Source organism: Coregonus clupeaformis, unplaced genomic scaffold (genome assembly GCF_020615455.1).
Source record: "Coregonus clupeaformis isolate EN_2021a unplaced genomic scaffold, ASM2061545v1 scaf0637, whole genome shotgun sequence".
In the NCBI taxonomy this organism is placed as follows: domain Eukaryota; kingdom Metazoa; phylum Chordata; class Actinopteri; order Salmoniformes; family Salmonidae; genus Coregonus; species Coregonus clupeaformis.
Genome location: NW_025534092.1, coordinates 15982 through 30000, shown reverse-complemented (window position 1 = coordinate 30000; position 14019 = coordinate 15982). Strand labels below are relative to the sequence as shown.

The 14019-nt window shown below is 44.0% G+C and overlaps 1 protein-coding gene across 1 annotated transcript in view; it reads right to left on the bottom strand.

Moving 5' to 3' along the window:
• Positions 1–13795, bottom strand: part of LOC121537277 (CUB and sushi domain-containing protein 2-like) — a gene marked incomplete at its 3' end in the record, with an annotated part of 265202 nt that extends 251407 nt beyond the window's left edge. Inside the window, exons 1-2 of the mRNA XM_045216200.1 lie at positions 13731–13795; positions 11259–12170 (exon numbers count right to left, since the gene is read on the bottom strand). Of these exons, the coding sequence (XP_045072135.1) occupies positions 11259–12170; positions 13731–13795 (977 nt within the window). The remainder of the gene's footprint in view (positions 1–11258; positions 12171–13730) is intronic.
• Between the last annotated feature and the right edge of the window lie 224 nt (positions 13796–14019).

Sequence of the window (14019 nt, the reverse complement as noted above, 5' to 3'; positions counted from 1 at the left end):
TTCACACACCCTCTACACACTGTCACATTCACACACTCTCTACACACTGTCACATTCACACACCCTCTACACACTGTCACATTCACACACCCTCTACACACTGTCACATTCACACACTCTCTACACACTGTCACATTCACACACCCTCTACACACTGTCACATTCACACACCCTCTACACACTGTCACATTCACACACCCTCTACACACTGTCACATTCACACACTCTCTACACACTGTCACATTCACACACCCTCTACACACTGTCACATTCACACACCCTCTATACACTGTCACATTCACACCACCTCTACACACTGTCACATTCACACACCCTCTACACACTGTCACATTCAGACACCCTCTACACACTGTCACATTCACACACCCTCTATACACTGTCACATTCACACACCCTCTACACACTGTCACATTCACACACCCTCTACACACTGTCACATTCACACACACTGTCACATTCACACACCCTCTACACACTGTCACATTCACACACCCTCTACACACTGTCACATTCACACACCCTCTACACACTGTCACATTCAGACACCCTCTACACACTGTCACATTCACACACCCTCTACACACTGTCACATTCACACACCCTCTATACACTGTCACATTCACACACCCTCTACACACTGTCACATTCACACACCCTGTACACACTGTCACATTCACACACCCTCTACACACTGTCACATTCACACACCCTCTACACACTGTCACATTCACACACCCTCTACACACTGTCACATTCACACACTCTCTACACACTGTCACATTCACACACCCTCTACACACTGTCACAGTCACACCACCTCTACACACTGTCACATTCACACACCCTCTACACACTGTCACATTCACACACCCTCTACACACTGTCACATTCACACACCCTCTACACACTGTCACATTCACACACACTGTCACATTCACACCACCTCTACACACTGTCACATTCACACACCCTCTACACACTGTCACATTCACACACCCTCTACACACTGTCACATTCACACACCCTGTACACACTGTCACATTCACACACCCTCTACACACTGTCACATTCACACAACCTCTACACACTGTCACATTCACACACCCTCTACACACTGTCACATTCACACCACCTCTACACACTGTCACATTCACACAACCTCTACACACTGTCACATTCACACACCCTCTATACACTGTCACATTCACACACCCTCTACACACTGTCACATTCACACAACCTCTACACACTGTCACATTCACACACCCTCTACACACTGTCACATTCACACACCCTCTACACACTGTCACATTCACACACCCTCTATACACTGTCACATTCACACCACCTCTACACACTGTCACATTCACACACCCTCTACACACTGTCACATTCACACACCCTCTATACACTGTCACATTCACACACCCTCTACACACTGTCACATTCACACACCCTCTACACACTGTCACATTCACACACCCTCTACACACTGTCACATTCACACACACTGTCACATTCACACAACCTCTACACACTGTCACATTCACACACCCTCTACACACTGTCACATTCACACACCCTCTACACACTGTCACATTCAGACACCCTCTACACACTGTCACATTCACACACCGTGTACATGGTGCCACAAATGGTGGAATTTCACCGTTGCCTACTTGTTTGACTTAATGGCACATCTTAGCTTGTTATATGAAGTTGTTATGGCAACAGTAATGTGAGAAATGCAAATTCTTTCTTAATCACCTTTAGGTGGCAAATTTAAATAAAATAATGTAGATTATATGAATGATCAAATGCAAATGACCTGGTTGCTCGTGACTTGAAACAGTAGTCAACTATTGGCCTTTGTCTCATGCATGAAAAGACTCATCACTTCAAAAAGCAAATTTGACAGCATGATTGACAGTCCCAGTCCTCGACCAGACATGATTACAAAAAGACAGGCGTTGTGTGTCATAGTTCAAACTCTCAGTAATCTACTTTACCTCATTAGGCATTCCCTACCTAACTGCTGGCCTTAAATGCATGGCTCACATCCTTCAGCCATGTAATAACAGATGGGGAGAGGAAGTAGTGATAAATGCTCCACAGCAAATCAATCAACTCCTAGGTCTGCCTTTACTGAAATTAGTTTTTTTTTTTTTTTTTTTACACATGTGCACGTTTTTCATTAATTAATTTTTTCCTGCCGGAGCGAAGGAGGGATGGAGGGAGGGAGGGAGGTAGGGAGAGATTAGGGAGGGAGGGAGGGAGGGAGGTAAGGAGGGAGGGAGGGAGGGAGGGAGGGAGATATCAGCCATTCCATTGTATGTGATGTGCGGGTCAGATATCAGCCATTCCATTGAAGAGATTTGCTCAAATGGTGGCCCACTGCTGAATTACGTATGTCTCTTGGTTTATGACTAGATTATGGAAAAATGTAAAGACACATTATGGACCCCCCATACATCCATCCTCCCAATCCCACCCTTCATACACACTCACACAAACACACATACACACACACACACACCCCATGCACCACATTATACTGAGACTATACCGTTAAAGGCTCCTGTTAACATTCAGCCATCTGAGTTAAAAGCTCCTGTTAACATTCAGCCATCAGTGTTAAAGGCTCCTGTTAACATTCAGCCATCAGAGTTAAAGGCTCCTGTTAACATTCAGCCATCAGAGTTAAAGGCTCCTGTTAACATTCAGCCATCAGAGTTAAAGGCTCCTGTTAACATTCAGCCATCAGAGTTAAAGGCTCCTGTTAACATCCAGCCATCAGAGTTAAAGGCTCCTGTTAACATTCAGCCATCAGAGTTAAAGGCTCCTGTTAACATTCAGCCATCAGAGTTAAAGGCTCCTGTTAACATTCAGCCATCAGAGTTAAAGGCTTCTGTTAACATTCAGCCATCAGTGTTAAAGGCTCCTGTTAACATTCAGCCATCAGTGTTAAAGGCTCCTGTTAACATCCAGCCATCAGAGTTAAAGGCTCCTGTTAACATTCAGCCATCAGAGTTAAAGGCTTCTGTTAACATTCAGCCATCAGAGTTAAAGGCTCCTGTTAACATTCAGCCATCTGAGTTAAAGGCTCCTGTTAACATTCAGCCATCAGTGTTAAAGGCTCCTGTTAACATTCAGCCATCAGTGTTAAAGGTTCCTGTTAACATTCAGCCATCAGAGTTAAAGGCTCCTGTTAACATTCAGCCATCAGAGTTAAAGGCTCCTGTTAACATTCAGCCATCAGAGTTAAAGGCTCCTGTTAACATTCAGCCATCAGTGTTAAAGGCTCCTGTTAACATTCAGCCATCAGAGTTAAAGGCTCCTGTTAACATTCAGCCATCAGAGTTAAAGGCTCCTGTTAACATTCAGCCATCAGAGTTAAAGGCTCCTGTTAACATTCAGCCATCAGTGTTAAAGGCTCCTGTTAACATTCAGCCATCAGTGTTAAAGGCTCCTGTTAACATTCAGCCATCAGAGTTAAAGTCTCCTGTTAACATTCAGCCATCAGAGTTAAAGGCTCCTGTTAACATTCAGCCATCAGAGTTAAAGGCTCCTGTTAACATTCAGCCATCAGTGTTAAAGGCTCCTGTTAACATTCAGCCATCAGTGTTAAAGGCTCCTGTTAACATTCAGCCATCAGAGTTAAAGGCTCCTGTTAACATTCAGCCATCAGAGTTAAAGGCTCCTGTTAACATTCAGCCATCCAAGGGAAGAATAGGTCCCCCAATATGATAAGCCCCGGGAAGAGAAGAGGAGGAGAGAGGAGGTAGAGGGGGGGGGAGGGAGAGGGAGGAGGAGGGGGAGGGAGAGGAGAGGGAGGAGGGGAGGTAGAGGGAGGGAGGGAGAGGGAGGAGAGAGGAGGTAGAGGGGAGGAGAGGGGGAGGAGAGGAGGGAGAGGGAGGAGGGAGGGGGAGGAGGAGAGGGAGGAGGAGGGAGGAGAGGGAGGGAGGAGAGGGGAGGTAGAGGGGAGGAGAGGGGAGAGGAGGAGAGAGGAGGTAGAGGGGAGGAGAGGGGAGAGGAGGAGAGAGGAGGTAGAGGGGAGGAGAGGGGAGAGGAGGAGAGGAGGGGAGGGAGAGGGAGGAGAGGGAGGGAGAGGGAGGAGGGAGAGGGAGGAGGAGGAGAGAGGGGGGGGAGAGGGAGAGGAGGAGGAGGAGGTGAGGAGGAGAGAGGAGGTAGAGGGGAGGAGAGGGGATGTTGAATATGCCATTAGAGATTAACCCTCTCATAAATATGGAATTAGACAAGTAAAGAAGAGCTATACATATCCCTCTGACCTCCACCCTGTCTGCAACTCTCACTCTCTATCTCTCTCTCTCTCTCTCTCTCTCTCTCTCTCTCTCTCTCTCTCTCTCTCTCTCTCTCTCTCTCTCTCTCTCTCTCTCTCTCTCTCTCTCTCTCTCTCTCTCTCTCTCTCTCTCTCTCTCTCTCTCTCTCTCTCTCTCTCTCTCTCTCTCTCTCTCTCTCTCTCTCTCCCCCTCTCTCTCTCTCTCTCTCTCTCTCTCTCTCTCTCTCTCTCTCTCTCTCTCTCTCTCTCTCTCTCTCTCTCTCTCTCTCTCTCTCTCTCTCTCTCTCTCTCTCTCTCTCTCTCTCTCTCTCTCTCTCTCTCTCTCTCTCTCTCTCTCTCTCTCTCTCTCCCCCTCTCTCTCTCTCTCTCTCTCTCTCTCTCTCTCTCTCTCTCTCTCTCTCTCTCTCTCTCTCTCTCTCTCTCTCTCTCTCTCTCTCTCTCTCTCTCTCTCTCTCTCTCTCTCTCTCTCTCTCCTCTCTCTCTCTCTCTCTCTCTCATTCTCTTTTTAAGAGGTGCTGGTGTGAAAGGAGGTCTGAAAGTCACGGCGAACAGAGAGAGAGAGAGCAAGGGAAGAGATAGAAAGAAAGTCCTGATTGATGGAGTGCTCTTATAAAGGGCTAGTGGGGCTGGTGGGGCTGGTGGGGATGGTGGGGCTAGTGGGGCTAGTGGGGCTGGTGGGGCTGGTGGGGCTGGTGGGGATGGTGGGGCTAGTGGGGCTAGTGGGGCTAGTGGGGATAGTGGGGACAGTTTAATACCTCCTTGTTCTACCTTTCTTCATTCTGTCGTCCCCCCTCTCACTCTCTCCATATTAGACTTTCTCCACTAACTCAGGTCTTGGTCCCACCAGACTTCCATGATGGTCCCAAAACACTACGTCTGGCTGCTGACCAGACCGCCACCAGAATTCCATAATGGTCCCACAAAACCAGGGGTATGGACCAAGAGCACACTGTGTGACAGCTAGGGGACATCGGCACCAATCAAGATTTCAGTGGAATATGGGTATTTTGAGAGAAGCTAAATGTTACCCAACTGAATCCAGTTTGTCCACCCAAAGACTGATTTACCCATGATTCCATGTGTGTAATTTTATCGTTTTGATGTCTTCACGATTATTCTACAATGTAGAAAATAGTGAAAATAAAGAAAAACCCTTGAATGAGTATGTGTGTCCAAACTTTTGACTTGCACTGTATATATACACCTACTCATTCAAGAGGTTTTCTTTATTTTTATACTATTTTCTACCTTGTAGAATAATAGTGAAGACATCAAAACTATGAAATAACCCATATACTTGTTGGCTGCTTTTCCTTCACTCTGTGGTCCAACTCATCCGAAATCATCTCAATTGGGTTGAGGTCGGGTGATTGTGGAGGTCATCTGATGCAGCACTCCATCACTCTCCTTTTTGGTCAAATAGCCCTTACACAGCCTGGAGGTGTGTTGGGTCATTGTCCTGTTGAAAAACAAATGATAGTCCCACTAAGCCCAAACAGATGGGATGCCGTATCGTTGCAGAATGCTGTGGTAGCCATGCTGGTTTAGTGTGCCTTGAATTCTAAATAAATCACAGACAGTGTCACCAGCAAAGCACCACCACACCATCACACCTCCTCCTCCATGCTTCACGGTGGGACATACACATGCAGAGATCATCCTTTCACCTACTCTGCGTCTCATAAAGACACGGCGATTGGAACCAAAAATCTCCAATTTGGACTCATCAGACCAAAGGACAGATTTCCACCGGTCTAATGTACATTGCTCATGTTTCTTGGCCCAAGCAAGTCTCTTGTTATTATTGGTGTCCTTTTGTAGAGGTTCCTTTGCAGCAATTCGACCATGAAGGCCTGATTCACGCAGTCACCTCTGAACATGTGATGTTGAGATGTGTCTGTTACTTGAACTCTGTGAAGCATTCATTTGGGTTGCAATTTCTGAGGCTGGTAACTATAATGAACTTATCCTCTGAAGCAGAGGTAACTCTGGGTCTTCCATTCTTGAGGCGGTCCTCATGAGAGCCAGTTTCATCATATCGCTTGATGATTTTTTGCAACTGCACTTGAAGAAACTTTCAAAGTTCTTGAAATATTCCGTATTGAATGACATTCATGTCATAAAGTAATGATGGACTGTCATTTATCTTTGCTTATTTGAGCTGTTCTTGCCATAATATGGACTTGGTCTTTTACCAAATAGGGCTATCTTCTGTATACCACCCCTACCTTGTCACATCACAACTGATTGGCTCAAACGCATTCAGAAATAAATCAATTCCACAAATTAACTTTTAACAAGGCACACCTGTTAATTGAAATGCATTCCAGGTGACTACCTCATGAAGCTGGTTGAGAGAATTCCAAAGTGTGCAAAGCTGTCATCAAGGCAAAGGGTGGCTATTTGAAGAATCTCAAATATAAAATATATTTTGATTTGTTTAACACTTTTTTGGTTACTACATGATTCCATATGTGTTATTTCATAGTTTTGATGTCTTCACTATTATTCTACAATGTAGAAAATAGTAAAAATAAAGAAAAACCCTTGAATGAGTAGGTGTGTCCAAACTTTTGACTGGCAGTGTATATGATATCATCCCCACAATAATGGTAATAAGTATCACCTACTGTAAATGTAGGTTAAATTACCATGGAGGTAATTCTGTGCATGTCTCAAGTTATGATTCTACCAATACAGTCTAGACACCACTTACCAAGCCATCTCTCCTGGGCCTATAATGAGATTTCTTCTAACAGCCACGAAGATAGAAATAATTAGATATAATCTTGGACCAGCCAAGGAGATTTACATAACATGGACTGTAACTAAATGGAGGAGCTGAAATGCGAGGAGGAATCATTTAAATTGCTAACGACTTTCAGGAGTCTAACAAAGGTTATTATCCTCATGTTATTCAAACCCTGACCTTTCAGGAGTCTAACGAAGGTTGTTATCCTCATGTTATTCAAACCCTGACCTTTCAGGAGTCTAACGAAGGTTGTTATCCTCATGTTATTCAAACCCTGACCTTTCAGGAGTCTAACGAAGGTTGTTATCCTCATGTTATTCAAACCCTGACCTTTCAGGAGTCTAACGAAGGTTGTTATCCTCATGTTATTCAAACCCTGACCTTTCAGGAGTCTAACGAAGGTTGTTATCCTCATGTTATTCAAACCCTGACCTTTCAGGAGTCTAACGAACGTTGTTATCCTCATGTTATTCAAACCCTGACCTTTCAGGAGTCTAACGAACGTTGTTATCCTCATGTTATTCAAACCCTGACCTTTCAGGAGTCTAACGAAGGTTGTTATCCTCATGTTATTCAAACCCTGACCTTTCAGGAGTCTAACGAAGGTTGTTATCCTCATGTTATTCAAACCCTGACCTCAACCTATTTTCTCCTCTTCTCTCATCATTTCATTTAATCTGTTTGCTTTCAAAGGGCCACACTATTAAATGAATGTGCATAATCAGGAAAGGGGAGAGCTTTAGAGGTCATAGGTAACCAATCCCTGTTAAATATGCAACTCTTTGGTGTGTGTGTGGGTGTGTGTGTGTATCTGTCTGTGTCTGTGTGTTTGTGTGTGTGTGTGTGTGTGTGTGTGTGTATTTGTGTGTTTGTGCGTGTGCATGCCTGTGTGCATCAAACGATTTGAAGTTCAATAGATTTACTTGGCTGACAATGATTTGATCTTGATGGCGAGCATCGGTACAGATACTTGTCGTGCGTCTACAGGGTGTTCATGTGTGTGCCTCTGTGTATGTGTGTATGAGTGTGTGTGTGTGTGTGTGTGTGTGTGTGTGTGTGTGTGTGTGTGTGTGTGTGTGTGTGTGTGTGTGTGTGTGTGTGTGTGTGTGTGTGTGTGTGTGTGTATGTTGAGGGCAGCCCTGCCTCAGAGATCTGAGCTGTGTTAACATATCAAATGAATCAGAGCAGTGGTCAGAATGCATGACCTGCTGCTACCAGCCAACCAGGGGTCAGTATGCATGTTATATACCCTTTGTTGGCAATGACACAGGTCAAACGTTTTCTGTAAGTCTTCACAAGGTTTTCACACACTGTTGCTGGTATTTTGGCCCATTCCTCCATGCAGATCTCCTCTAGAGCAGTGATGTTTTGGGGCTGTCGCTGGGCAACACAGACTTTCAACTCCCTCCAAAGATTTTCTATGGGGTTGAGATCTGGAGACTGGCTAGGCCACTCCAGGACCTTGAAATGCTTCTTACGAAGCCACTCCTTCGTTGCCCGGGTGGTGTGTTTGGGATCATTGTCATGCTGAAAGACCCAGCCACGTTTCATCTTCAATGCCCTTGCTGATGGAAGGAGGTTTTCACTCAAAATATCACGATACATGGCCCCATTCATTCTTTCCTTTACACGGATCAGTCGTCCTGGTCCCTTTGCAGAAAAACAGCCCCAAAGCATGATGTTTCCACCCCCATGCTTCACAGTAGGTATGGTGTTCTTTGGATGCAACTCAGCATTCTTTGTCCTCCAAACACGATGAGTTGAGTTTTTACCAAAAAGTTGTATTTTGGTTTCATCTGACCATATTACATTCTCCCAATCCTCTTCTGGATCATCCAAATGCACTCTAGCAAACTTCAGACGGGCCTGGACATGTACTGGCTTAAGCAGGGGGACACGTCTGGCACTGCAGGATTTGAGTCCCTGGCGGCGTAGTGTGTTACTGATGGTAGGCTTTGTTACTTTGGTCCCAGCTCTCTGCAGGTCATTCACTAGGTCCCCCCGTGTGTTTCTGGGATTTTTGCTCACCGTTCTTGTGATCATTTTGACCCCACGGGGTGAGATCTTGCATGGAGCCCCAGATCGAGGGAGATTATCAGTGGTCTTGTATGTCTTCCATTTCCTAATAATTGCTCCCACAGTTGATTTCTTCAAACCAAGCTGCTTACCTATTCCAGATTCAGTCTTCCCAGCCTGGTGCAGGTCTACAATTTTGTTTCTGGTGTCCTTTGACAGCTCTTTGGTCTTGGCCATAGTGGCGTTTGGAGTGTGACTGTTTGAGGTTGTGGACAGATGTCTTTTATACTGATAACAAGTTCAAACAGGTGCCATTAATACAGGTAACGAGTGGAGGACAGAGGAGCCTCTTAAAGAAGTAGTTACAGGTCTGTGAGAGCCAGAAATCTTGCTTGTTTGTAGGTGACCAAATACTTATTTTCCACCATAATTTGCAAATAAATTCATAAAAAATCCTAGAATGTGATTTTCTGGAGAAAAAAAATCTCATTTTGTCTGTCAAAGTTGACGTGTACATATTATGAAAATTACAGGCCTCTCTTATCTTTTTAAGTGGGAGAACTTGCACAATTGGTGGCTGACTAAATACTTTTTTTCACCCACTGTAGCTAGCTATACGCTCTCTTGGGTAAATAAATGAAACTAGCTCCAGTAGGCTAATCTTTTTTGAGTGTGAACTGTATTACTGCACTGTATTGTATTATACTGTATTATATGGACTGGAATTACACCCCTCGTTCAATCCATGATAAAGCAGAAGAGAACATGTGGTTATGGTGCAGCACATGCAGCCTACAAAGTTACAAAGTTACAAAGTAGAGGCTAGAGAAGTTGATTTTAATTTGGAAATATAATAGGACCTCTTAGTATAATTAATAGGCTGACTCATATAATACCTTTCATAATATTTCCCCTAATGTTATTAGCCTACCTCCTCCTTCTCTCTATGTTGTTGCTTCATTCCTTCCTCACTTTCAACTGTTAAATTAAATAAGCTTCGTAGTCCTTATCTCCATCTTTCTAATGACATCCTTGAATAAAACAGGACTAGAATTAGATGCAGAAGGCTTTCACTTCTCTTCACGAAGATTGAATGGTTACGGGGTCTGAATAAATAACTGCTATAGCCTACCGCCATCACGCGTTCGCTCTTATTTCAAACTACCCGTGAGTTATATTGGTTGCTGTATTTAACATTCAGCAAAAAAGATTGAGTCCCTCTTCGAATAGTCTATTGGTATAAGAAATGCAAGAACAAATGTATGTCCAGCAAACTATTATAGTCTAGCTTTTCCTGCATGGGACTCCAAGAGCTAAGGAGCGTTTTTTTAAAGGGAGGCCAGCGGAGCACAGGTGCTTGTGTATTGCGCAAGAGACAGAGGCTATAAGTTAAAAGCTTATTATGCATAACCCATCATTAATTAGCTAAATATAAGGTTAATACTGCATTGAATATATTCCCTGAAAGAGGTCGGCTAGGACATCTATATACAGGGCTATATATCAGTATTGAACAGGATTATCTATTAATGGAAGTATACACTACCAGTCAAAAGTTTTGACACACCTACTCACTCAAGGGTTTTTTCTTTATTTTTACTATTTTCTATATTGTAGAATAATACAATAATAATAATAATAATAATAATAATAATAATAATAATAATAATAATAATAATAATAATAATAATAATAGTGAAGACATTAAAATAGTTACAATTTCGTATTAACACTGGAGTGATAGATGTGCAGAAGATGATGTGCAAATAGAGATACTGGGGTGCAAATGAGCAAAATAAAGAACAATATGGGGATGAGGTAGTTGAGTGGGCTAATTTCAGATGGGCTGTGTACAGGTGCCGTGATCGGTAAGCTGCTCTGACAACTGATGCTTAAAGTTAGTGAGGGAGATATGAGTGATTGTGAACTGCTCTCCATCTTGAGATGGGCTGTCTGTCCCCACCCTGAGCGTTGACTCATCATGCAGAGGGCCGTAGAGAAGACAGATTTAGACATCACATTTAATTTAATAGTTCCATTTCACGCCGTGCTATCCATATAAATCATTTGTTATAAATTACTGGTTTCTCGCAGTTATTTATCCCGGGAAAGGGATTGGTTTTGGGTGGTAAATCCCGGTAAATCTCGGTTCCCGCCATTCAACCTTACTCCACTCCTCTATTCTTCTGCACTCCTCGCCTGTTCCTCCTCTCCTCCTTGTTGCTGCAAAGCACCTCTGTGGAGTAGTTCCTGTCTGGAGTGGAGTAGTTCCTTTCTGGAGTGGAGTGGTTCCTGTCTGGAGTGGAGTGGTTCCTGTCTGGAGTGGAGTGGTTCCTGTCTGGAGTGGAGTAGTTCCTGTCTGGAGTGGAGTAGTTCCTGTCTGGAGTGGAGTAGTTCCTGTCTGGAGTGGAGTGGTTCCTGTCTGGAGTGGAGTAGTTCCTGTCTGGAGTGGAGTAGTTCCTGTCTGGAGTGGAGTAGTTCCTGTCTGGAGTGGAGTGGTTCCTGTCTGGAGTGGAGTAGTTCCTGTCTGGAGTGGAGTGGTTCCTGTCTGGAGTGGAGTAGTTCCTGTCTGGAGTGGAGTAGTTCCTGTCTGGAGTGGAGTAGTTCCTGTCTGGAGTGGAGTGGTTCCTGTCTGGAGTGGAGTAGTTCCTTTCTGGAGTGGAGTGGTTCCTGTCTGGAGTGGAGTGGTTCCTGTCTGGAGTGGAGTGGTTCCTGTCTGGAGTGGAGTAGTTCCTGTCTGGAGTGGAGTAGTTCCTGTCTGGAGTGGAGTAGTTCCTGTCTGGAGTGGAGTGGTTCCTGTCTGGAGTGGAGTAGTTCCTGTCTGGAGTGGAGTAGTTCCTGTCTGGAGTGGAGTAGTTCCTGTCTGGAGTGGAGTGGTTCCTGTCTGGAGTGGAGTAGTTCCTGTCTGGAGTGGAGTAGTTCCTGTCTGGAGTGGAGTGGTTCCTGTCTGGAGTGGAGTAGTTCCTATCTGGAGTGGAGTAGTTCCTGTCTGGAGTGGAGTGGTTCCTGTCTGGAGTGGAGTAGTTCCTGTCTGGAGTGGAGTAGTTCCTGTCTGGAGTGGAGTAGTTCCTGTTAGCTAAGCTCAAGCAATAAGTATATTGCCAAATTGGGTCCGTTTACACAAATAAAGTTCCGATATCCTCTGCTAACTGTCGTTGGGGACATTGCCCTGTGTAGGGTGCAGTCTTTTGGATAGGATGTTAAACGGGTGTCCTGACACTCTGTGGTCACAAAAAATCCCATGGCGCTTATCGTAAGAGTAGGGGTGTTAACCCCGGTGTCCTGGCTAAATTTGTCACGATCGTCAGGGAGAGACCAAGGCGCAGCGTTGAATGCGAACATTATATTTATTAGAATGATCACACGATCAAAACAACAGACGAAAACGTGATGTCTACGGTTGAACACAAACCAAATAAGAACAAGAAACCACAAACACAAAGTGAAAGACAGACAGTTAAATATGGCTCCCAATCAGAGACAACCAGCTGACACTCGTTGCCTCTGATTGGGAGTCACTCAGGCCAACATAGAAATACAAACATAGAATTACACACCCTGGCTCAACATAACAGTGTCCCCAGAGCCAGGGCGTGACAAAATTCAAATCTGGCCCTCATACCATCATGGCCACCTAATCATCCCCAGCTTCCAATGGGCTCATTCATCTGCCTTCCTCTCCACTGTAACTATTCCCCAGGTTGTTGCTGTAAATGAGAATGTGTTCTCAGTCAACTGATCTGGTAAAATAAAAGACAACCTACTGTATCAATAGCCTCTCTATCTCTCTCTCTCTCTCTCTCTCTCTCTCTCTCTCTCTCTCTCTCTCTCTCTCTCTCTCTCTCTCTCTCTCTCTCTCTCTCTCTCTCTCTCTCTCTCTCTCTCTCTCTCTCTCTCTCTCTCTCTCTCTCTCTCTCTCTCTCTCTCTCTCTCCCAAACAAGTAGACACGTTTTATCATTTAGAACACTAGTCACAAACTGGTAGCCATGAGAAAACGTTACAATTATGATTAAAATCTCCCCAAATCCTGCTACGGTGAGACACAATAATGAAAACTGTAATATCTCAGCCTACATCAGTTAATTGGGACATGATTAACCTCATGCAGGCATTGTTGTTAATTCTTCCCTTATTAAATTCCAATGCCCAGGGCAAGAGCTGCTTATGAGAGGAATGGAAGAGGGGGAGACAAGTAGCACTTAACACAAACACACACACACACACACACACACAGTGGTAGCATACAGATAAAGAGCAGTATAAAGCTATAAAGCGAGTGAGTGACTCACTCATTCCTGGCTTTGGATCAACAACAAAAAAAGTGCCAACATTCTTTCTGATCGTTTTTAATAAAGAAATGTTTTGACCAAATTAATCTGCTCATGTTTTGTGTGTGTGTGTGTGTGTGTGTGTGTTTGTGTGTGTATGTATGTGTTCAATTATTTGTGACATTGTGGTTACAATGAAGAATGTAAATCAAATAAATCAAATAAATCCTATTCATAATGAATACTCAGATTTGTGTTGCCAGCTGTCATATTTCCTATTTATTTTGTTGTTTGTAAGATAAAAAATTTAAATTACAATTACAATACAAAACATCACAAAAACATTAACTACATCACCCCTGGCAGACCCACGTGCTCACACCCCCCATCTCCAGCTCCTGCATCACTCTCCACCACAAGGCTTCAAACTGCACCATTTTGTTTCTCTCTGTCGCTCACGCACTTTAAACATTTAGGTGATAAAGCATCTGACCTTTCCATTGTGTTAACGATGGAGGATTGGTTGATTTCCATAACTTTTCTCAAGGTGATTTATGAGAAAAGTATCATCCAACCCACTGGGTATCTAACTGCACCCTAACATTCCATGTCTTGAAATATGCAGACAGACGGATTAAAAGTTAATTTATTTCCATTGTAA